The following is a 25035-nucleotide window of genomic DNA, read 5'->3' as shown; positions in this document are numbered from 1 at the left end:
GAATTTTTAAAATCAGTCGTGAAATGGGGAGAAGGAGCATTGTTACAAATGCATAAGTATCACACCTTTATAGATAAGGCGTAAAATCAGCATTTGATACCTTGGCTTTTAAAATTGGCTTTAGGGTTTATGGAGATACAAAAGTTAAAATTTATTTAGCAGGTTTTTTTTTTGGTAGCTTATGTTTATAACAAAAAGTCTGTTGTGTCAAATAACCTTACAGTTTCCCTTGTGTGTTAGATCTTTCAGAGGTTGATCTACGCAGATAAGCAGGAAGTCCAAGGAGAAGGTCCCTTTCTGGATGGAATTAATGTCACAATAAGAAGGAATTATATTTATGAAGATGCTTATGACAAACTTTCCCCAGAAAACGGTATGCATATTCCTCTGTGGGCATGTGGGGGGGCGGGCTGGGGAATTGTTTTTGTTTTGTTTTTTTAAATATATATTTTTTATTGATTTTAGAGAGAGGAAAGGAGAGGGAGAGAGAGAGAAACATCAATGATGAGAGAGTCATTGATCGAGCCCGCAACCCGGGCATGTGCCCTGACCGGGAATCGAACCCCGATTGCCTGGATCCCAGGTCGACGCTCAACCGCTGAGCCACGCCCGGCTGGGCTGGGGAATTGTTTTTAAAAACTAGTTTCCACCGTCTTGTTCTCTAATGACTTTTTAAAACTAAATGTAGAAGTTCAGATTTGGGAGGTGCATGTTGTCAAGTAAGACTGCTGGGGTTGACAAATAGTGATCGCAGCAGGGCCTCGAATGCTGATCACCTGAGTGTCGTCCCTGAGACGAGCTGGCAGCTGTGATTCTGGCCGTTTAAGTTCTGTTTCCTGTGTAATCACCTGTTTATGTAAATATCGTCAGTTGTTAGCCAGATATATGCCCTGGAGGAAACACCGTTGCCCCAGGTTCTAAGGAAGATCGTGCGCGTCGATGACACTGCTGTCAGGTCATTTGTGGCATCTAGAGGTCGTGACATGCGTTGTCTTGGGTTGGTGTCTGACACCCAGTGTTAGAAGTTTCAGTATTAATTTATGTTTTAATAATTTTAGCTTCAGAATGTGGAGTGTGTGGTGCTGCATTAAATCGATGTTAAATCGGTGCAGATTAAAACCGACAGCCTGACGGGGCGGGTCCCGGTGTGGGGGGTGATAGAGGCTGTCGGTGGGAATAGCGGCTCCTTTTCTTCTAGGAAAGCAAAGCCTCTTGTTTGGGTTGTTCTGTTTTGTATTTTCCACGAAGAGCTAGTGTCACCCGTGGGGCCCGTGAGGAGGGCTCACGCGGCCGTTCCTGAGCTCTGGTCCCCGTGCTGCGTGCGGGCGCCCTGTGCGTCGTTCACGCTCTGTGCCGCGGCCCTCGGAGCCAGGCTCCCTGAGCCGAGCCAGGGCCGTGCCCGAGCCTGGCCACGGCAGTTAGATTTTAAGAATAAATGGGAAGAGCGCCCCTCCCTGGGCGACGGTGTGTCTAAGGTACAGTGCTGCCCTGCGTGTTGGCTGTGAGTCTGGAGATAAATAACTCGGCTGTCTGTCCTCGGTTTCTCACTGCGGGGGGGGGGGATTCTTCACCCAGAAGGAGTTAAAGGAGCTGGAGCGACAGATGTGAAATTGTAGCAGGGATTCTGGTGGGGTGACCGCTCAGTGATGGTGGCTCCCTTCCTGAGCACAGGAGCAAGCTGTGGCCGGGCGGTTTGGGTTCACCTTTCCCGTGGGCACCTGGGCTTTAAGGCAGGCCTCACCTGGCACACCCGGTGCACCTTAGTCCTGGTGGGACAGGGCAGCCATTCAGTGAGATGGTCGTCACTGCTGTGCAGGAAGGACCCACGTGGCACACTGTGTGTGAAACTGCAGAACATTTGCTGGGTTCCCTGACTTCAGAGCCTGACCCTGTGGTCATGGGGTCGGAGGCTCTGCTGGGTGCGCACCCCTGGGGGCTCCCGCTCCCCTCCTCTGCACAGCACCCGAAGGACAGTGGTGGGAAGGGAGGAGGACTTGTGTTGGGTGCTGACCAGATGCTGACACGGGATGGAGGCTCCTGTGTTTGTGGGGGCCTGTTGGCACGTTAGTCCCACTCACCCGGTGCTGTCCTTGAGGGCCCTGGGTGGGGGCCTCTCAGTCTCTGTGGCGTGTCCTGTTCTCAGCCAGATATCAGCTGTGAAGGGGGCATAGAGTCCGTTCTCTCCTCCTGTAGCGTGTGCCTCATCCACAGGTCGTGTAGAAAGTCCTTTCACTGCCATCTTGACTCGCTCACCCTTTCCCCTTTCTTGGTAGTAATTCTCTGTTCCACGGTGATCCTGTGTCCCAATTCCACTCACCTCCTCTCCTGGTACCTGTTTGCATGGCCCTTGGGTATATGCTGGTGGCTATTTTCTTCACCTCCCGCCCGCAGCCCCGCCTTCTTCGTCTGTGGGTGCAGAGGGACCTCTCCCCCATGGGCTGTGGGGCACTGGTTTGTTTACAGCCCTGCATTAAAGGGTCTCTCCTCTCCTTGCCTCCTCCCCTCACCTTACCGCATTGCTTCATTTAAAACCTCTCCCTCACCCCCACCAGAGCCCGACCTGAAGAAGCGCATCCGTGTCCACCTGCTCAACGCACATGGGCTGGATGAGGCCGGCATCGATGGCGGTGGCATCTTCAGGGAGTTTCTGAACGAGCTGCTGAAGTCAGGCTTCAACCCCAACCAGGGCTTCTTCAAGACGACCAACGAGGGGCTCCTGTACCCCAACCCCGCTGCACAGATGCTCGTGGGGGACTCCTTCGCCAGACATTACTACTTCCTGGGCAGAATGCTCGGAAAGGTAACCCTGGCACGCAAGAGTGGTTTCTGGCCACAGATGTGGACGGTCTGTGTGTCTGCGTGGTTGTCGACGGCCTTAGTGGACGTCTCTGTTCAGGATTCTCATCAACTTACCCTGTTGAGCCCTGAAGAGCCCTTTCCACTGACAACTGCAGGTCGTCTTTATACCTGATGTACATACAGAAAAGCATTGGGCTGGTGCAGGGGACATGGGGACATAGCGTGCACTTAGGTCCCCAGCACAGGCGGTGTGTGGTGCACAGGGTCCTCTCACGGTGCTCCCTCTGGTATCGGTGTGGCGGCTTCTCATCAGGTTCTGTACCTTTCACAGGCTGGGAGTGGGAAGACCCAGGTGTGCGGTGTGGCTGGTGCTGCAGGTGTTGTCAGCAATTCTGTGAATATGGGCTACTCGAGGATACTGTGGTGGCCACAGTGCTGCACCTGCCACATCCATACAAGTGCAACTCACCTGTTGTAAATGGAAGGAAAACATTACACAGCCTGGTGGAAACTTCCTATTTAATGTTGAAATTTTCAAAACACTCCCCGTTAGATTCTGACACAGACAAGGGTATGCACCGATGCCGACCCCTCATCACTGACCTCTGGATGGGCCTTCGCCTGTCTCAGCCCGTCCAGCTGCTGTAACAAAATTCTGCAGGCTGGAGGCTTACAAACAACAGAAACTTTTTTCTCACAGTTCCAGAGGCCGTGCATTCAAGATGAGGGTGCCACAGGTGTCATCTTATGGGGGCCCCCTTCCTGGTTCATAACTGGTACCCCCTCATGTGTGCTCACCTGGTGGCTGTCATGGGGCTGAAGGTGATGTCTTGGGGTGTCTTAGACTCGGGGGACGGTAGGTGCTTCTCACTCCTCCCTTTAAAGCAGGTTCCAGGCAGGAGAATTTGTAGTCTCAGCCTTTCTCCCAGCAATGAAGTTATGTAAATTCTCTTAGTGAAGCTATTTATTTTTCATTTTTATTTTTTTAAAATATGTCTTTATTGATTTCAGAAAGAGGAAGGGAGAAGGAGAGAGAGAAACATCAGTGATGAGTGAGTCATGGATCAGCTGCCTCCTGCACACCCCCTGCTGGGGATCGAGCCCGCAACCCGGGCCTGTGCCCTGACGGAATCAAACCGCAGCCTCCTGGATCCTAGGTTGATGCTCAACCACTGAGCCACGCCCGGCCAGGCGAGCTATTTAAATAATGATGTTCAGCCCAGATGGCGTGGCTCAGTGGTTGAATGTTGACCTATGAACCAGGAGGTCACAGTTCAATTTCCAGTCAGGGCACATGCCGGGGTTGTGGGCTCGATCCCCAGCAGGGGGCGTGCAGGAGGCAGCCGATCGATGACTCTCATCATGATGTTTCTCTCTCTCCCTCTCCCTTCCTCTCTCTGAAGTCAGTAAAACATATAAAAAAACAAGTTAAGTAAAATAATGATGTTGAGACAAAACCAGTAACAAAACTATAGTCGTTTGAGGGTGATGGTTAGCGTGTGGCGGTTCCCCCGTATTTGAGACTTCCGTAAATTTCTGTGTGGAAATTCCTGAGGGGTACTAGCTTCTGACCCTCTCGGGTGGTCATTTGCACGAACGGTTACTCTCGTGCTGGTGTGTTGGAGACGTGGGGCCTGAGGGGGGGTGACGGCCGTACTAATAGTGCTGTGCTGGACACTAAATCTCAAGAGGAGAAATTGTGTACTGATGGATTGTGGTATTTATTGGGTCATAATGTATTTAAATTTCCCTAATGCATAGGTTAGTGATTGTTTGCTGTGATGGAGCGCGGCGGGGTCCCGGGAGCAGTCTGCCCGGGAAGAGCTGCCTCACGGGTGGCCGCTCCTCAGTGAGGAGTTCCATTAGCGACGGTTCCTGTGCCTGCCGTGGCTGGGACGCATTTATCGCCTGTAAATCAGCCCGACCGGGGATAAATAAACAGCTCGGGGATGTGGTAATGTCATCTCAAACTTGTTTTTACCGACAGAAGCACCTAGGTCCATTTAAGCCAATTAAGTTCAGAATATTTATTGAAGGAAATCTTTTATCATCTTTGAATTCTACTTGGAAACGGCTTTTCTCCTTACTTTAGACTATTGATCTAATTGGAACAGCGGCTTGCCTATAAATCAAGTTATTTGATAAAACCTTGCTCATATATTTCAGGGTTTTAATTAGCAGGCTGTGGACCGTCGGTGCAGTTTATAATCCCGTGTGTTAGCGAGCTCAGTGCGCCCGTGTGGATCACAGAGAGTGGGTAGCCGTGTGTCCCAAGAGCTGGGACATGTGTTCTTCAGCGTCATTAGTGTCCTTTTCTCGGTGCTTGCTGAATCTACAGAGGCTTTAGAACAGGACCCAGGCGAGTGTTAGTAATTTAGGTCACCTTGGTCCTCAAGTGGGGAGGCTGCCCCTTCCTTGTGCCTTGTTGACGCGTGATCGGCACGGTCGGGCTTCTCCACTGGGTTGTCCTCAGACCGAGCACTGTGGTCGCCGAAGTCAATGCATCTCTTCCCTGAGGTTTCAAACACAACATTCAGCAAATAGTCATTCTGTGTTTAGCACAAGCCTTCCCACCAGCGGTAAGACTTTCTCACTTCTGGCCCTGGCGGGGTAGCTCAGCTGTTCGGTGTCGTCCTGACACGCCGAGGTTGCAGGTCCGATCTCCGGTCAGGGCCATACGAGAAACAACCAAGTGGAACAACCAAGCGATGTCTCTCCCTCTGTCTCTAAAATTAATAAATTCTTAAAAAAACACACAGAAAGACTTTCTCCAATGCCAGCAGATTTCACACTCGCCCTTGCGGAGCCTCCCAGTTACAGTGATTGGTGCCTTATGAGCCTGCTCTGACTGACCTTCAAGGTTTTTGTAAGCAGAAAAGCCAAAGATTGTTATTTACAGATGATACTTTACTTGAGCCTGACCCCTTCTGAGAATTGTACCTGCATTTGTAGCGTCCTAGTTACCACGATTTACGGCCTTTTCCATAAGAAAAGCAATCGCAGGTCTGCTTGTCGGTCAAGGGCATACTTTTTTTTTTTAAATCTTCACCTGAGGATATTTTTTCATTGCTTTTCAGAGAGAGAGGAAGAAGGGGAGAGAGAGAGAAACATGGATGTGAGAGAGACATCGACTGGCTGCCTCCTGCATGTGCCCCGACCGGGCCCGGGGGTGAGCCTGCAACGGAGGTGGGTGCCCTTGGCCGGAATTGAGCCTGGGACCCTTCAGCCCGCGGGCTGATGCTATGACCACTGAGCCAAGCTGGCGGGCCAACGGCATACTTTTCAGAAAAATTTTTTTATAATCCTCACCCAAGAATATTCTTTTTTTTTTTTAATTGATTCTAGAGAGACACAGAGAGATGGATCAGTTGCACCCAGTACATGCCCTGACCGCAGATGGAACCCACAGCCCTTTGGCGTGAGGATGACATTGTAACCACCCGAGCCCCCGGCCAGGGCAACAGTGTTTCTTTTTCATTAGTGACGTGTCCTTGCCGGGAGGCGCCTGCCTGGGCCCAGCGTCTTCACTCTTCAGCTCCTCTCCAGCAGGGCCGCACAGGCTGCTCTAGACCCCGCGGTCCCCGCTGTGGGGGCCACACGGTGGCCATGCAGAGGCGGTCCCTGCCGTCTAGGAGGCTGTGGCGGGCAGGGTGGGAGGAGGCCGAGACCATTTCTCCTCTGAGGGTTGGCCCTGGCTGGTCAACAGCAGTGTCGTCCTGTGGGTCGACCCCTGGACCTCCCGTGAGGGACACAGGCTGTGTGACCAGTGAACTGTCATTTCCCCTCAGCATCCCCAGGATTTTCTGACGGGAAAGAGCTATTTTTAGAAGCAAGCTGTCCGACCAAAGTGCGATTGTCAGTCAACGAACCAGGAGCAGCTCTTGTCCTAGGAGCCTCCCTGCAGTGTTGACGGGGGTCTCGCTCGCGGCCCCTCGGCCTGTCCCGTGCCCCTGTCTCGGAGGAGAGCAGGGCACCTCCAGGGAAAAGGAAGCCTTGGGGAGGCAGCGCCAGGTCCTGGATGCCTCAGGGCCTCCAGTGGTGCCTTTCCTGTCAACCCCTGGACTCCGGACCCTGCTGCATCGTGCCAGTGGGCGCTACTGAGGCGCACGTGAACGGGTCACTCAGCTCTGTCCACGCTTAGGGAAATGCCAGGGAGCCTGAGTGTGCCCTGTGCGTGGTGAGTCAGGGCGGGGAGGGAGGCTGAGGGCCTGGCGCAGGCCCTCGTGGTCCTGGGGGTGGCTGCGCACGCGCACCGTGGACCCCGCCCTGCCATGCGCAGGTCTTTACATGCCGTACGCAGGGCTGTGCAGAGGGGTTAAAGGGTGAGTGTGGGGGGTGTCTGGAGCTGGGTCGGGAAGGCCACAGATTTGCAGTGAATCCGGACAGGTAGGTGGTTTTTGTAGCCTGAAACTTCCCAAAACAGAATAAATGTTTTATGCAAACGGATTTGCAGGTGCAGATTCCAGGGCGCGAAGTGGCCCCTCGCCCACAGCCGCCTTAGTCAGTGCTTGTTAAATGGTCGGGCCGTGTGCGATGGCAGGTTTCCTGCCCTCCGGGAGCCTGCGGTCCAGCGTCAGCAGTCCAGCCAGAGACCCTGCTGGCCAGTCCCAGGTGCTCATGGGCAGCTCAGCTGTTGAACGGGGGAGTGTGTTGCTCTCAGCCGGCCCCCTCTTTCTACACTTCTTCATCTTTTGCTCTCCGAGGGCAGCGGGATCTGAAGTCAGCTTTTCTTGCTCAACCAGGCGGCCTTTAAAGAAGACATCTCTGATATAGTTTTCAGATTAAGTTATAAATGTTCACTTTAGAACCACCTGAAGATTGATAAAGATGCATTTGAAAAGCATTATTTTTTTATTGATTCTTAATGTAGTAAATTACCGGCGTTGTTTGGCAGCAAACAGAAATGGCCGTGGTGAGGCTCGCGTCTGTGCTCCTGGAGGAGCCACGGTTTGCATCAGTCGCACCAGCTGCACTCAGCTAAAAGGCTTCTGCGATAATTAATCCTTTCTACTTCAGATCATTTTGGCACAATTTCTAGCTATAAACCCTCATAAAAGACAGACAGTTGAAAAATCCGTTACAGGTTTTTTCCATATACCTATTGCTACCTCCCCTGACAGGTGGTTATTGATGGGCCTCGGGAACCCGCGTGGCCAGCTGGCTGCGATGAAGGCCAGATGAAAAATGCTAAGTGGATTATTTTGCATAAAAAATAGGCAGTTTTTGAAGTTGTATAATTAACCTGTGTTTAGAAAATACCTTGATTTATGCTTACATTTGTATCTCGGGTGCATACATTATGGAAATTTAATTTATAATCCATTTAGCTGATGCGATCATAGTTTTTAGTGCTATCATTTATTAGTGCTTGTATATTAAATGCTCTGAAGGTTTAAAGCTGCCTTCTGTAAAAAATTATACCTATGCATTTGCATTTTATGAGTCACAGTGGGACTCTGTTTAAAATTCAGGTAGCTCAGATCTGTGTGACGAATTTCACCGGTTTATTGTTACTAATGCAGAAATGGCAAACAGTGACCTTAGCGTTGACCGTGGATGATTTACACCTGTGCTCACTTCAGAGTCACGGTGCGGATGAGGTGCCCTCGGCACCTGGGATCCGTCTTGTCTCTGCCGAGTGGTCTCCTTGGCTCTGACGTCGTGCGTCCAGGTGCTGGGACTCAAGGTGCTGCAGGTCCATAGTCTCAGCCACGCGCCACTGAGCAGACTGTGGCTTCGACTCAGCAGAGCCGCTCTCTGCGTTCAGTGGCCTCACTGCCGACGTGCCCCTCGTGAATAAGTCCTTTGTTGCTGTCTTTTCAGAAGTAATTGGGTTGTCCTTAGTCTTCGGGTCAGAAATAAGAGCCAGGGGCTCCGTTTCCCGAGTCTCAGCCCCGTGGGTGGCAGGTGCGTCGGAGTCTTGGCCTCGCTGCCTTTCTGGAACCAGAGGCCGTGCACCTGGTGTGTGCTCGAGGGGACGCTTACCAGCCGGGTCCAGTGCCCTGCAGTCCGTTAGTGTGAGACTCAAGCGCGGATCTCAGGGCGTGTGGGCACTCCGGGGGCTCGGGCGGGGACACTCGCCAGTGAGGAATGCCATCGACGGCGCCACGTGGAACGCTGCCTCCGGTGCCTCCGTGGAGCTGGCTGGCGAGCGGTTCTCTGGGCCGGGGTGAGCGCTGTGCCGGCTGCTCTTCCCTCTCGGCTGGGCTGGAGGCTCCGAGCTCCAGCCGCGTCGAGTCCCACACGTCCGTGTCCCCAAGCTCGTGCCTCGTCTGGTGTGTGGGCGGAGCGGTCTGAAGTCAGGCGCCGCTTCCTGCGAAGGGTTACCTTAGAGCAAGTGCTGGTTTTATGTTTGGATTCCGTGTGCAGCGCAATAGTGTTGAGCCTTAAAACGGGGGCCTGAGGAAGCGTTACCGCGGCGCCCACGCGGCTGACCTCACCCCCCTCGGGGGGCTCCTGCAGCGCTCGCCCCGTCCTCTGGGGTCGCGCCGTCTCAGGCAGGAGTCACGGGCTGTCCCCCAGAGCGTTGTGTTCATGGCCCCGAGCACAAGGCCACGCCTCCAGCTGCCCGAGGTGTGAGGAGCGTGTCGGGGGTCGTGGTAAACATGTCTCCAGAAAGGCTGTGTGGAGGAGCCCAGGTCGCCCAGCCCCACGCGAGAGGCGCCCTGACCGTGGGAGCCGCAGGCCGCAGAGGGGAGCGAGGCAGCTGAAGGGCGAGCTCAGCGCAGCACCAGCACCGCAGGGGCGCGGGGGGGGGGGGGGGGGGGGAGGGTGCTTTCAGCAGCACTTTTTTTTAATATATCTTTATTGATTCTAGAGAGAGGAAGGGAGAGGGCGAGAGAGAGAAACATCAGTGATGAGAGAGTCATTGATCGAGCTGGCAACCGGTCATGTGCCCGGACCGGGGATCAAACCTCCATCCCCTGGGTCCCAGGCCAACACTCAGCTGCTGAGCCTCACCCAGCCGGGCCCAGTAGCACTGTCTGACCAGAGGGGTTTGCTGTGGCCTCCCGCTCAATCCTTTGTTGGAGTGAAGTAATAGGAATGTTCTGGAAATTGTGCACGTTGCTGGGTCCCTGGTGCAGCCTGGGCCACAGGAGCACAGACCGTGCGGGGGACCTGGTGTCACGCTGGAAAAGTTGCAGGCTTCTCCTTCCCGCCCACTGGTGCTGGAAGAGCTCTGGAGGCTGGCCCAGGAGTCCCACACTTAATGCCACCCGGCACCCCTGGTCGTCAGGGAGACCTGCGCCCCGACCGGGACATGCAAACCGAGCGAGTGACAGCGCTGGTCCCTGGCGGGGAGAGGGACCAGGTGCAGCCCTCCTGCGTTGCATCCTGGGAAGAGCCCGGTGACCCAGCACGTCCCGTCCACAGACCTTCCCTTAGGCGGGTACCAGTGAGATGTGAGAGCAGAGGCCCCCGGGAGGCCGCGTGGCTGCCCACAGAGCTTTGCTTGCACAGTCAGAAGCTGTCCGGTGGACAGGTGGAGCTCCCACACGGGCAGACGGCATGCATCTCCGGAGCAGTGTGTCACGAGGAGGTGTGGAGGGCGAGCCCTGCGCATCCCTCGAGAGGCCCGCGGCGAGCACTTTCGCCTGTGTAACGGCAGGAGGGGGGCCTGGGTGCTGCTTGGAGGGGGAAACCCTCGGCTTGTGGGAGGCGTGCAGATGCTGTGTCTCAGTCAGAGAGCGCGTGACACAGCTGTGGCCACGTACACGCTGGACTTGTGGGTTGTACGTTTCTTACTGTATGTAAGTTATACTTGACTGTAAATAAATGCAAAAGTAGTTGTGCAGCGCAGTCCTTAGAGGTAAAGGTGGACAGCAACTCCAGAGTGGAGACGCCGTGTGTCTGGCATCGGGGTGGGGCTTTGGTACCAGTTTTTCACCTACTAACTCAGTGTCTGGACCGTCCCCCGGGGCCCTAGGACCCGGCTCCTTCGTCCGAGAGTGGGGTGGGCAGGTGGCAGCGGGGGTTGGTGTGCCAAGGATGCCTTTCCACTTGGTGGTTGGAAAACAGACGTGGAGAGGGGGCGTTCTTCCCACTGGAAGCTATGTGAGCTCTCCAGCTTTCGCCCTCGCTCGCTTTGCGCTGCGTCCTCTGTGTGGCAAAGGCACGGGGGGGGGGGCACGAGGTGGTTGAATTGTGACCCCCACAAAAGATAAGCTCAGATCCTAATCCCCCGTACCTGTGAGTGCGACCTCACTTGGAAATGAGGTCTTCACTCTGTAGTCAAGCTGAGACGAGGTCACATTGCGTTAGAGTGGGTCCCCAAATCCAGGGACTGGCGTCTTTATAAGAGGAGGATGGGGGTTCAGACACGGAACGACACAGGGCAGAAGGCCACGGGAAGAGGCAGAGGTCGGAGGGAGGCCCTACAGGGCCGGGTTCACCGCGGACGCCGGCAACACCAGAGGCTGGAAGAGGCAGGAGAGGTCCTTCACCTGAGCCTTCGGGGACACACGTGTCCCTGAGGCACCTTGACTTTGGACTTCTGGCCTCCAGGCTGTGAGACAATAAGTTCTTGTTTTAAGCTTCCCAGTTAGTGGTACTTTGTCACGGCAGCCCCAGGAGACCGGTACACCTGCCAAGCCCTTTACCACCTCCGTGGTAGCGAGGAGGGGTTAGCCCCTAAAAATCTCCCCTGGTATTAACATTCTGTGACCTCAGCCCTCAAACCTTACGCAGTCCGCTGTAGAATTTCCCACATCCTGAGCACATTGAGTGCTTGGACTGCGCCTGGCACGTGGTAAGTTAAACACTCACTAAATACACCGAATACGAGCTGCCACGTCCTCCCTTCACGACAGGGAAGCCGTCTGCTGTCTTAGTCTGTTACACACCGGCGTGCACGCGTGTATTTGTCTTCCGGGGGCACGGAGAGAATGCTGTGAGGTGCTGACCCCGCCCTGTTCCCCTGCAGGCTCTCTACGAAAACATGCTGGTGGAGCTGCCCTTCGCCGGCTTCTTCCTGTCCAAGCTGCTGGGCACCAGCGCCGACGTGGACATCCACCACCTGGCGTCCCTGGACCCCGAGGTGTACAGGAACCTGCTGTTCCTCAAGAGCTACGAGGGCGATGTGGAGGAGCTGGGGCTGAACTTCACCGTCGTGAACAACGATCTCGGGGAGGCCCAGGTGCGGGCGGGGGGCGGGCGGGGCAGGGTGCGGGCGGGGCGGGGCCTTCCGGTGCCAGGAGCTGCAGCCCGCCGTCTTTCAGGTTCCAGGCAGCCAGTGTGCTTTCCTCACTTACGCTGTGTTCAGACAGTGTGTCTCACGGGGAAGGAGCATCTTCCCTGCTGTTATGTCGATCAGTAATCTTCTAGATCTAGAAGTTGGGTTTCAGTACAAAAACTGGGTTGTCTTTAAACTTTGTTTCTCCGAATCTTCACTGTTGCTTGGCTTCCGACCCAGGCTTTCAGAAATCATTGGCTTTGCTTGTTTAAAGCAAGTGCATATCAGATAGGCTTGGCTTTGGGTGGACTCACCCTTGAAAAGGCTTCGACCCACACGGGGTCCTCCTTACCTTGCCTCAGGCGAGGCAGAGGGATTTCGCCGGGATGGACGCACCTCTAACGAGTCGGTTCTTTTCGTGTGTGGTGGCCGCCTGCCGCCAGGCCTGGCTGCACCTCCTGGTTCACTCGGGACGTCCACGGGGCTCCGTGTGCAGCCGCTGTGCGGTGCAGAAGCCGGCCTGTGCGAGCCCCCGCGTGCCAGCAGGAGGCAGGTGTGTGTGGAAGAAGACACAGGGCGCAGCAGACGCTCACCGGAGGCCGAAGGACTGCGGCCAGACGCCGCCTCGGTCGGTGGGAGAGTTAGAAGGAGCTGAGGTTCAGAGGGTGTGTAGCCGGGCGGCTAGATGACCTCCAGGATGTCTGGGCTTTAGCCTGTGGTTCATGGAGGAGCATTTAAGGCCCTGGACTTGAGAAAGGCTGACCCTGTCCTCAGAAAGGCCTGTGTCCCTTCTACAGCTGGTCCGGGTGTGTCAGGGCCTGGGTGTGAGGCTCAGAAAGGCCCGTGTCCTCTCCACGCCTGGTAGGAAGAGAACATTGAGCTGCTTCAGAGGAGCCTGCGGTTCTGACTGTGGAAGTCGGGCAGGACTGGAAGCCCCCTGGCTGTTCATGGGTCGGGTGGTTCCAGGAGTAGACACGTGACTTCCGTTAGGGCAGTGTCGTAACCTAAGTGGGTTTCTGTGCATCCGAGGGGGTCAGGGCCAGGACACTATTGAGCTGCACAGCCCCCGGCTCTGCCGCCCACCTCCTGGCTCTGAATCGACTCTTCTAACCCTCAGCGTTTGTCCTTGGTGGTGGGTTTATTTCACTGAGCACAGTGTCCTTTAGCTTCACCAAGATGCAGGAGGTACCAGAATTTGTTCCTTTTTGAAGCCGAGTAATGTTTCTGCAGGTACGGCCATGTGTTGATTCATCTGCCGATGGACGTCAGGAGTCATGAATTTAGTGCCATGACTGTCCCTGCTTTCAGTTGTTTGAGTGGACGCCCAGCTGTGGAGCTGTCGGGTCACGTGGCAGCTCTGTCTTTTCCGGGACCCTCCACTGTTTCCACAGCGGCTGCACCACTTTACATCCCTCCAGCCGTGGCGGGCGTCCGGGCTTCCTCCACATCCTGTCAACACTTTTTTTTTTTTAATATATAGAGAGAGTCATTGATGGGCTGCCTCCTGCACGCCCCCTACTGGGTATCGAGCCCGAACCCGGGCATGTGCCCCAACCAGGAATCGAATCTCGATCTCCTGGTTCATGGGTCAGCTCTCAGCCCCTGAGCCACACCCGCCAGGCCAGGGGTATTCTTTCCATTGCTTTTCAGAGAGACTGCAAGGGAGGGAGAAAACCATCGATGTGAGAGACACAGGCTGGTTGCCTCCTGCACGCGCCCCAGCCAGGGCCCGGGATCGAGCCTACAACCCAGCTACGTGCCCTTGGCCGGAACTGAGACCCTTCGGTCCCTGGGCCGATGCTCCAGCCACTGAGCCAAACCAGCCAGGGCTCTGGGTGTTTTTAAATGGTCATCTTTGAGGCACCTGAATTCTCAGTCTGATTCTTGGCCTCTAGAGCTGCTGTTTTCAGAAACAGGTGTGGGTTAGGTCCTCGGTAGGAATAAAGGGAACTGCTGCGTCGGCCTCCCTCCCCGCACGTGCTCATCTTGAGGCGGTTTTGGGAACACCCCGCACTGCGAGGGGACGTAAGGGCCAGGAGGACGGACCCCTTTTGTTTGGGTGTGACCTGGTTGCTTTGTTTCGCTTCCTTCTGAACCCCGGAGCTGAAACTTCACCCGCAGTGTTGGGGTGTTCTTAAGGTGAGGCTGGCGACAGTCCTGAGACACTTGGACACGGTGGCGCTGCTCCCCCTGGTGGCGGCTGAGCAGGGCTGACGCTTCAGGGCAGGGGGAGCCCGTGCTGGTGGGACCAGTGCCCGTTTCTCCCGGGAGCCGGTGACGGGAGCCGGTGACGGTGAGAGTCCCTTAAAGCGCCCGACGGCGCTGGGGTCTGTCGGAGCAGAGTGTGGAGCTGGGGTGCTCCAGCTACTCGCGGAAATCCCCCCGAGTGAGGAGATTGTAGGTGATGACGCGTAAGAGGAATGACACCGACGATCTAGCGGGGAAACTTCAGAAAGCCGCTGGGAGAGCTCGCAGGTTTCTGTGGACAGGTGTGAAGCCGTGGCCCTCTCTGCAGGCCTGGTTTGTCGGCCTTGACGACGGGAAGGTCTGACGCACAAACCCTCCATCGGGGGGAGGGTTCTGTTAGGTGATCCCGTTAGGCAGCGGTTCTGCTCTCAGACGCGTTTTCCTCCGTAAGCAGCGCGGCTGTGAGCCTGCTGAACGGAGACCGTGACGTTTCGGAAGTTTCAGGCTGATTATGTACACATCTCCCGGAGGCGGGCTCAGGGTTTACGATGGGCCCATAATCATATCCCGTGAAAAGTTTGACTCAGGAGACCTTGGTGTAGCTCCTGCTGCTGTTTCACTGTGTGACCTTGGACTAGTCAGAGGCTCCTCCTCCAGGTCAGGGGGCAGAGCTGCTCCGGGGACGGGTGAGCCCCGTGAGCCGTGGGAGAGCCGGTGCCTCCTGAGCCACCATGCAATCCGGACTCCCCCAGGTGTGGAGGAGACCACTCTGCTATACGTCGAACCACTCGGGTCCAAGCGTAGAGATGCAGAGACACCCCCCAGACATCTCGGGAGAGTTGACACGATTGTGAACCTGTGTAGTTGTAGTTGTTTAGGTGTGTGTAGCCTGAGAGGAATTAAGTGACCGAGGGACCAAGTTAAAGTTCCTGGAAAAGTCAGTGCTGTCCAGTTGGGTCTGATGTGGGGGAGGGTCTTTCACGGATCAGCTCCAGGGTCCTTTGTCTTTGAATCACATGGAACATCAGCATTTGTTACCTGCCCTTAATCCACTTAAGGGATGGGTGGCATTTCCCATATTGAAATGGAGCAGCAGCAGCTGGTAACGGATGGCCTGTCAGCTGGAGCAGCGGGGGCAGCATTGGGGGTGTCGGGACCTGCTAAGGCCGCGTCCCATCACAACGCAGGTGCTCCCGTAATCGTCGGACTCGGTGGCCTAGTTAGGGGAAGCTCTCCAGCGAATTTCAGGGTACCTTCTGTAAGGGGGGCTTGGGGTAAAGCCATCGCCCAGAGCGAACCCTGTTGTCCTGTTCCTCTCGGGACTGATGGCTCTGCAGGGTGACGGCTTCCCACCGCTCACAGCCCGAGCCTCTCTGGTTTTACCCCAGACGCCTGCCGTGTGTTCCCCCCCTGCAGGCAGTTATCGCTCCTGCTCTGTGGGTCACTCGGCGCTGTGCTCAGTGCGTCCGGGGTTCCTGGGCACTTCTCCATCCTTGGCATAGGTCACAGCACCCACAGGCGTCCACGGTGCTCTCCCTTTGTTCCGGTGCCAGCAGACAAGGCACTGGGCGTTAGGCGTAGGGGTGTGTAGTTGTCCGCGGTGTCCGTCTGTCACCGTCGTTGATAGGAGCTCACGCAGTCACAGGTCCAGGGTAGGCAGAGCCACGTCATCACGTTACTAACGACAGGCTGGGGGGAGGACGTGTGTGGCCACATGTGGAAGTAAGGACTGGGAGCCAGGATGGGGGCCCCATGGGCCCCACACTTTCTCACAGGTGCTCCTGACCGAGCGTCAGGCCTGCAGGTTCTGGGAGCGTCGCAGAGCGACCCAGCTCTTCTTCCCGGTTCTGTTCACATGCACAGAAGTGACGGGTCAGTTCTCTAATCCTTCCCATGACCTTCCCACCACCTTTCAGCTGGAGCAGGAGTGGCACTGGAGAGAGAGGCACATGTATTCTGCGCCCCAGTGTGGGTCACCCCTTCACTGCAGCCTTAGCGCCTGAGCCGTTCCCCCAAAGCAAATCCCTCTGACTCTGTCCCTCACGGGTCCGTGTCTTGGCCCTGTGGGGCTTCTGGTTTTCCAGTGAAGGTGCCATGACTGCCCAGCCCCATTCTTAGTGCTGTGGAGAGAGCGGGGTGGCCAGCGGTCCTGATGCCCGGCTGAGACGCTGAGCCCTAGGGGCCACAGTCACGTGGCTGGGGGTGCGGGTGCGGGGCCTGTTACTTACACCGTTTACAGGGCAGTCACGTGTGCTGGGTGGGCCCGGTGCGCCGCCTGCTGCTTAGACCCAGGTTTACGAAGCTGCACCGTCCGGTTTCCCCGAGACCATTCTCTCTGGCTCTTGTTGACCCTGTCGAACTACCTCGAGAGTTTTTACATCTTTGCTTTCATGTTCCCAGGTAGTTGAACTGAAGTTCGGCGGGAAGGATATCCCGGTCACCAGCGCGAACCGGATTGCGTACATCCACCTGGTGGCCGACTACAGGCTGAACAAACAGATCCGCCAGCACTGCCTGGCCTTCCGCCAGGGCCTGGCCAATGTGGTCAACCTGGAGTGGCTGCGCATGTTCGACCAGCAGGAGATCCAGGTGCGCTGCCCCTGGGGCCTGGGCACGGCATGGCCACACTGCTCTGCGCACCTGCCTCCAGGCTTATGAATTGCATTTTTTTTTCAGGTACTGATTTCTGGTGCACAAGTTCCCATAAGCCTAGAGGACCTGAAATCCTTTACCAACTATTCAGGTTTGTTTCGGCCGCTCGCTATTTACTCCTGAAAATGTCACCGGTGATCATGCTCCCACAGTGATTTTCAGTGTGTTTTTATGTAGGTGACATATTTTTATTTATTGTTTATTAATTTATTAATCCTCACCTGAGGATGTTTTTTCCATTGATGGAAGGGGGGGCGGGGAGAGAGAGACATCGATTGGTTGCCTTCTGCTCTCGCCCTGACCAGGGCCGGGGATCGCGCCTACATCCGAGGGAGGTGCCCTTGGCCAGAATCGAACCCGGGACCCCTCAGTCCACAGGCTGACGCTCTAACCTCTGAGCAAAACTGGCCAAGGCTGTAGGTACACATTTTTAGCCCTGTGGGCTTGAAACCCAGAGTGTGTAGCGGGGCCCAGGCGACAGCCCCGTTCTGGGTCCCATCTGCCGCTCCTCCCTTCCCTCTTCACGACTCTGCTTGCTGCCTCTGTACGTTTACAGGAAAATACAGATTCCGTTCCTTTCCTTGTTCTTACACACATTCCGCACCTTGTGGGGTTTTCCTCTTCGCAACAGGTCTCCTTAGGTCTCTGCTCACGGGCAGTGGGCTTCTTCCAGTCTTTTAAGAGCAGTGCTGGCCCCAAAATCCCACCGTAAGAAAAGAAAAACTAAAAATCGGACCTCATTGAAATCTTCATTGACGTCAGAGAGGGGGAGGGAGAGGGAGAGAGTTGGAACATCACTGGTGAGAGTCAGTGATCGGCTGCCTCCCGCACGCCCCTGACTGGGGATGGAGCCAAAACCCGGGCATGTGCCCTGACCAGGAATCGAACCCTGGTCTCCTGGATCCTAGGTGGATGCTCAACCGCTGAGCCACGCCCTCTGGGCGCACCTGGAAGTTCTTACCTGTGTGGCTCACAATAGGCAGAGGTGGAAGCATCCCCGATGTCCGTCCGGATAAGGGGTAGACAAACATGGTCTGTGGTCTGTGCATGTGGTGGGAGATTATTAGTACGTCACGTCCCAACATGATGAGCCTTGGAAACGTCACGCTAAGTGAGTAAGCCACGCACACCAGGTGACTCCTGCTGCAGGGTTCAGCCGCTGTGGAATGAGTAGAATAGCAAATTCCGAGGCGCTGAAAGGGTTAGAGGCCGCGGGGGCCGGGGAGGTGATTGGAAGCAGCACTGATGGCTGCTCAACACTGTGACTAGTGAATGCCGCTGAATCGTTTACTTAGACATGGCTTCAGTGGTGAATTTTATATTATTTTACCACCGTTTTAAAAAAATGAATCCAACCTTGGAGCCTCTGTTCTGTTGGATGCTGTTTCCCAGCCTTTCCTCCAGGGTAACTTTCAAAGAGGTTTTGGTCGTGTGGGCGTAACTCCGTGTGGGTGAAGTGCCCCGAAGGGCCCACTTCTAGAGACCACAGACCACGGTTGTGTGTGGGGCACATGGTTTCCTGGAGGAAAGGAAACGTCCTAAGATTGGGTTGTGGCGATGGTTGCGATGGCTATAAATTTGCTAAAATCATTTACTTGTATACACACACTCTCACACACGTGTGTATCTATATACACGTAGTTGTGTGCGTGTATCTCCCTCTAACTAATTCATAGCGCTCTGAACTTGAACCTGTGTTTATGTAAAGGGAGACTACGGTCACACTGTCCCCACTCTCCAGTCACAAGTGTAAGAAGTGAGATCAGTCCAGCCTCTCCTCTGCCAAGGAGCTGCCTCGGCTGTTTGCATTGCCCGTCTGCACAGGCTTCTACCTCTGATCGCCGCTGTTCCAGTAAATAGGTTTAAAATATTACCGTATTCACTCTGGTGCCAATTAATGCACTTAAGATACTTTATTGATGTTATTTCTGTAGTATATTAACAATGAGGAAACAATATAGGGCAATTATTTCAGTTTTAGGAAGCACTTAAGCAGATTAAAAGCTGTAAGTAGCAGATGCTACGCTTTAGAATAGTGGTCTGGCCCGGCCGGGCGTGGCTCAGCGGTTGAGCATCGACCTAGGATCCAGGCGATCGGGGTTGGATTCCCGGTCAGGGCACATGCCCAGGTTGCGGGCTCGATCCCCAGTTGGGGGCGGCCAAACAATGACTCTCTCATCATTGATGTTTCTCTCTCTCTCTCCCCCTCTCCTTTCCTCTCTCTGAAATCAATAAAGATATAAAAAAAAAAAGAAAAGGAAAATAGAACAGTGGTCTGATCATGGGCACACCCGAGCCGCACTGTCGCACAGGGGATGAGACACGTCGACACTGAGATCGTGGGCTGCTGGCTCTGTTCAGCCGTCCCCACATCTGCCCTTTTCCGAGGGCGACCACCGTGTGACTCCTGTCACGTAGGGTCTGCTCCTCAGTGGGGTCCCGTGAACTCCCAGCAGAGGTCCTGGAGCTCAGACCCTTCGCAGGGTTCTCCTGGGACTGCAGGGTGTTCCCTGTCTGGCCTTTGGTGCGCTGACCCCTCCGGAGGTTGTCTCCCCTCTGAACTTGCCACCACCCCAGGGACAGAGTGACAGGCATTGGTAGAGGTGGCCGCCCGCCTCCGTGGAGACAATGCACATGGTGCTCTGGCCCCTGGGAGCACCCGCTGTGCACGGGGCTGGTTTCTGATGAAACGTGTTCCCTCTGTCAGGGGGCTACTCTGCCGACCACCCGGTGATCAGAGTCTTCTGGCGCGTCGTGGAGGGCTTCACGGACTCGGAGAAGCGCAAGCTGCTCAAGTTCGTCACCAGCTGCTCCCGGCCCCCGCTCTTAGGGTTTAAGGTACCACTTTGTGCATTTGCTTTTAAAACCCCTTGTAACAGAGAGGCTGCGGGAGACCACATGGGGCACGTGGCGTCGGGCTTTGTGTCAGGGAAGGACGTGGACCTGCAGCAGCTGGCCGCAGGTGTGCTGCTTGGCACTGTGGGTAGCCTCGTGGGCCCAGGCTCTCAGCTACGTCCCTGGTGTCCTCTGTCCCCTGGTACCGTCCGTCTGTCCGGTGTCGTCCTGGGCTCCCAGGCCGCCTGTTGGTGGGATGGTGTCTGTCCTGTGTCTTAGGCTATTTTTACCCCAGCTGAGGAAACACGGGCTGAAAGTGGAGGGGGTGGGGGGGGGGAATGTGTGTGAGCAGAAGCACATTTGTCCTGGTTCACGGTGATGTATTTTGTTACCTGGCCTTATTGTGCACTTCAAACCTATGGAAAAGTTGCAAGAATTGGGCAGAGAACGCAGGAGGGGTGGGAGGGCAGGGGGGCTGGGTGCAGTGCCCGGCAGGTGATAAAGGCCGACTGGTCTAGACATGTGGGACTGGACTCCCCTGAGCAGTCCCGGACGGTGTCCCCTGGTGGCGACCCCTGTACCATAATAGAGTGTCACTGTGTTACGAAAAGTACTTTTTTTAAAAAAATTTATTGATAGATTTTAGAGAGAGACATCCATTTGTTGCTCCACTTACTGGTGGGTGCATCCCTGGTTGCTGCTTGTATGTGCCTGGCCAGGGATTGAACCCGCAACCTTGGCGTGTCGGGAGGACACTCTGACCTACTGAGCTACCCGGCCAGGGCTGAAAAATACTTTTTCAGAAGCCATAAGACTGTCTTCCTATTTTAGATTTTCTTCAATGATCTAAAATATGTTAAATGTGAAATTTAAGAGTTTTCAAAGGTTTTGCAGTCGTCATAAGTTAGACCTCACATTTGAGAAACTCACCCTCATATGGGTGCTTCCCGGTCGGCCGGGTGCCCGTGAAGGGCTGGCGGAGCTCAGACGGAAGGGGAGCCGGTCTCCGCGGAAGCCCCACGAGTAGGAGGCGGCTGCGTAACTCCAGCTGGGACGCTCCTTAGCGCCAGTTACTGAAGAGTAGCATTTGCTAAAGCTAATTAAAGTTTAATGTGTTTAATGAATGTGATTGTTACAGACAAAAAAATCATTAAAGTGCTGTAGAAAATTGTTAAGTTGCCATCAGGCCACATAACGAATGGAGGATTTTCTCCCTGAATTAATGCAGATTCCCGTCTCGCTGTTTAATTATGCATGAGGCGGTGCCCTTGATGCCGGTTTCAGCAAAGAGCTTCATTTTTCCTACTTTTAAGGCTCCAAGTAGGAAATTCAATTAGCATTATGAGAGAAACACAGAAATGTGGCATTTAGCTGCAAAATATGTTCAAGCTCCCCTTGACCCAGCCAGTCCCACGACCGTGTGTGTGCCCTGCGCGCACGACCCGCCCTCGCAGGCCCTCGCTGAGCGGCGTTGCCCTCGGTGTGCTGAAGGCCACGTAGGACACAGGCAGGGGTGCCCCGGCCCCCTGTCCTTCCTGCTCGGACGTGCTCATGCGACGTTTGAAGTAGTGTGTAAACTACAAACAGAACAAGAGGCTGGGCTTTAGCCCGTATCGCCTGCCACGTGTGTCGTCTGCGTGGAGGTCAGTGCAGCGGTAGAGAAAGTGCGAGGGCCAGCGGTAAGAAGCGCGGAGTCTCCCTGTCGAAGGCTTCCTGGGCTGTGCTCCCGCTCGGTTTGCCCGCGTCGCGGAACGTGTGTTCCATTCACCACGTCTGGGAAACCGCACGCAGCTGACGCGGCTTCGGCCGGGGCAGCCTGTCCTGCTTGGGATGGGCCCAGGTGCCCGGTCAGAGCAGGACGGCGGCCTTGGGTCCAGGTGCCCGGGTTCCCTGCGCTGGCCCGCAGGTCCTTGTTTGTCCGTGTGCCTGCGCTGTGCAGCCGTGCGTCTCTGCCGTTTAGGCTGCGTTGCGCGCTCGGTGTGTAAACGTCTGCTGAGGGCCAGCTGGCTGCCACTGTCTTCCAGGAGCTGTACCCCGCCTTCTGCATCCACAACGGCGGCTCCGACCTGGAGCGGCTGCCCACGGCCAGCACCTGCATGAACCTGCTGAAGCTCCCCGAGTTCCAGGACGAGGCGCTCCTGCGAAGCAAGCTGCTCTACGCCATCGAATGTGCCGCCGGCTTCGAGCTGAGCTGAGCGAGCGAGCGAGCGGCTGGGGCTGACCCTCCGCAGAGAAGCTCGCCGCCTCCCTCGTAAGTAGCTCCTCCAGGCCAACGCGGGTGCTCAGGCTGGACTCCGCAGCTCTCCTCCCCCCGTCTGTCATTCCCTTCATCTTTAAATGACTTCAGTCACGGTCAAGCATTTAGGTGGACATGCTTTTCAAATTAACTTAAAACAACAGATGTTATGTGCCACGCGGCTCATTCAGTAATTTTGCCAAGAGCACAGTTTAAGACTAGTGGCAACTCAGTGAAATTAACCAAAGATGCAGCTTTGGCGTTGCTGGTGGGTTCCAGGCCTTCCTGGGCTGGGCGCCCCGGGCTGGGCGCCCCCGGGCTGGGTGTCCCTGGGCAGGGCGCCCGGGCACTGCTGCTGAGTGGGAGTGGCTCTGGTCTGCAGAGACGCGGGGTCTGGGAGGTGGGTGCTGACTCAGGGCCTCTGCTGCTCGTGTGGTTGAGCTGTTTACAAGCCTGATTGTTCAAACTAGAGGCGTTTTCCCTGCTGCCTTTCCCCGAGGGGCGAGGTTTGGAGGAGATACATGTGGTGTTTTATTCGTGCTTTGTGAGCCGTTTCTCCCGAGGGGACGGCGCGCTCGCTTTGGGCGACCATTGGCCTCGCCGTGGCGCTGGGACGTCGCTGGGCGGGAGGTGAGGAGGGTGCTTCATTCTTTCCCATGTGTCTCCACTCTGTGCCTGGAGGGCTTTCGGGAGAGGGGCCTGTCCAGCTCCCTTGACCTGTGTGTGACCCACAGTAAGGGACGCTCGGGAGAGCAGACCCTGAGGTCCATCCGGTCACTCGAACCAAAGTGGCGGCTGCACCTTGGCCCTGCAGCCCGCCCCCTCGCCCCGGGCCGGCGTCTCCCTGACGTGGGGTAACTCGCCACGCTTCTGCTCCCTCGGCTTCCTCAATGGTGCTGCTTTGAAGGAAGACAGGACAGGCCCGACGCGCATCCAGGGGAGGAGTGTCGGTAATTCCCGCGTAGTAGGCACTTTATCAGGACCTGACTGGTTGCTGGGTGACTTCAGTCTCTGGAAACAACGCGTCCAGTGCATTGGCTGCGAAGGCAGGGCCGCCTCTCTGATGCTGGCCGGGTCCGGCTCGGACTCTCTCCTCCCCGTCGGGGGCTCCGGGCTGTCCCACTGAACAACCAGATTAGCAATATGCTTTTAAATGCGGGACTGAGCGACACTTTTAAGACAATGACCATTATCAAAACCTGTATAATTTCTTAATTGGAATAATAAATTAAGTGTTAAATGCTATTTGTAGTCTTGATACACAGAAATAAAGTGATTAGGGTTTGTCCTTGGTTCTATTCTTATTTCAGGTGGTTGTACGTTGAATGTCCTTCACTCCCTGGTTGATGTGTGCGGTTGTCTCCAGTGTTTGGGGGCACCTGGGGCTGGAGAGAAACGGCAGTCACACTTAGGGTTTTATTTTCCCTCAGCTCTCCTGAGCTTATTTATTTATCTGTATGTTCTGATGGTAAATGTTTGCATTAAATGTTTTTTCCAAGGTTGTGTTGGAACCCCCGTCATTGTAGGTAGTTCTCTCACCTCATAAAGCCTCAGCTTCTCAGTGTCCACTGGGCCTGTCACGGGCGGTTACCTGTCATCAGGTAGGCGGTGGAGGCGGCGAGGCCCGTTGTGCGGGGCGCGCTGGGCAGGGCTGCGCAGGCTGCCCTGTGTCCCCTCCCTCGGTGCCTGGAGCTGAGAGCCGGGGCTGCAGGGCTCACAGTCGCCAGCGGGGCTCTTGGGGGCTGCTAGCATCACAGTGCTGAGAAAAGTCTCCTAAAGGGAGAGTCCTCTCCTCGCCATTTGTCTGTCTTTTTCTGTTCTGTTCTGCTTTCTGCTCATTGCTGGTGATTTTGTGCTTGAACCCAAATGCTGAGCTTAAGGGGAGGTTGTTCCAGGTATTTCTCACAGGCTGTTATCTGCACATAGACATTCGTGGGTGTCCTGGGAACACTCAGGCGGCATTACCTCACCAGGTGCAGATGCCGCCCCGGGGGCCCTGGCAGCCTCAGCCTGCAGCGCTGGGTCCACAGCCTGGACCACAAGCCACAGGGCCAGCCGAGGCTGGGGCTGGGGAACCGCGCAGGGCGCTCCTGAGGGCCCTGAGCTCGGATAACCTGGCGTTGAAGCTGCTGAGGCTAAAGGACAAACGGCGGATAGACAAATTCGGGGCCCGGGGTCGGATTCTCCAGGAAGCTCACCACAGCTAGGAGCTGATTTCTTACAGCCGAGACCCCCCCCGCCCCCCAAAAAGCAAAAAACAAATGTAAAACAGCCGGCTCCTACACCCACCAGCTCCAGGTCGGAAAGAGTTGGTCACAGCAGCTTGGTGATGGTGTCGGAACAGCAGCCGCTCCAGCCGCCCCACGCGGCAGGTCCTGGGATCAGTTCTGGGGCCGGCCGGCTCGGCTCCAGAGGCCTTTTCCCGGTGCTGGCGATGCCCTGGGGGCAACAGCTGGTGGCCTCGGAGGCCGGGGGACCGCCGGGAAAGTGCAGGCAGCCGAAGGGACCAGGGTTCTGCGGCGAGCGTGAAGCCCGAGCGCTGTGTCGCTGCACGGCTGTGGGGGCACCACACAGGATGTCACGCGAGTGACAGAATTGTCGGCGTCCTCACCGCAGGGTGACCGGCGCCCTCGCGAAGGGCTTCCCCCCGCAGAGCCGGCCCGGGACCAGCACCCTCAGTGCTCACCCCTCTGCACCCCACCCCGCTGTTTCGGGGGTGACTCGAGTGCACCGGGGTGGCCCCTCCTGGGCGATGGACCCTGCGTCGTCGGCTGGCGTGGGAGGGACCAGCGTCGCGTGTAATTCACAGAGCAGCTTTACAGTCGCGCTTTGCTGCCCCTGCCGCCGAGGCTGAGCGTCCGGCACGGCCCCCCAGCGGCAGGGCTCCCCAGCGCCTGCATCGCTGAGAGCAGACGCCCTGGGTTTTCGGGAAGCCCCGTCTCCCCCCGGACCTTCTGTGCTGAGGGCTCCTCTGCTTCCTGGTCTCTTTCCAGAGCCCCAGGGCCCCGGCACTCGCTGTGCCACAGGCACATGGCTGCCTCTTGGCTGCCCCAGGCCCCTCCTCGTTTGGTGTCACCTCTCCTACCGCCACTGTCCCCAGCACCCCGTCCTTGCCCACGTCTCTCTGGGGCACTGGTTTGTCCTTTATTCATTT

At 56.0% G+C, this 25035-nt stretch overlaps 1 protein-coding gene across 1 annotated transcript in view; it reads left to right on the top strand.

Moving 5' to 3' along the window:
- Window positions 1-23167, top strand: part of UBE3C (ubiquitin protein ligase E3C) — a 61282-nt gene extending 38115 nt beyond the window's left edge. Inside the window, exons 17-23 of the mRNA XM_081147780.1 lie at window positions 241-373; window positions 2553-2800; window positions 11723-11935; window positions 16559-16747; window positions 16835-16901; window positions 19518-19648; window positions 21670-23167. Coding sequence (XP_081003906.1) covers window positions 241-373; window positions 2553-2800; window positions 11723-11935; window positions 16559-16747; window positions 16835-16901; window positions 19518-19648; window positions 21670-21840 — 1152 coding nt within the window. The 3' untranslated portion in view covers window positions 21841-23167. The remainder of the gene's footprint in view (window positions 1-240; window positions 374-2552; window positions 2801-11722; window positions 11936-16558; window positions 16748-16834; window positions 16902-19517; window positions 19649-21669) is intronic.
- The last annotated feature ends 1868 nt before the right edge of the window (window positions 23168-25035 follow it).

Source organism: Miniopterus schreibersii (genome assembly GCF_964146895.1).
Source record: "Miniopterus schreibersii genome assembly, chromosome: 9".
NCBI classification, from domain to species: Eukaryota; Metazoa; Chordata; class Mammalia; order Chiroptera; family Miniopteridae; genus Miniopterus; species Miniopterus schreibersii.
This window is presented reverse-complemented; position numbering and strand designations above follow the sequence as displayed.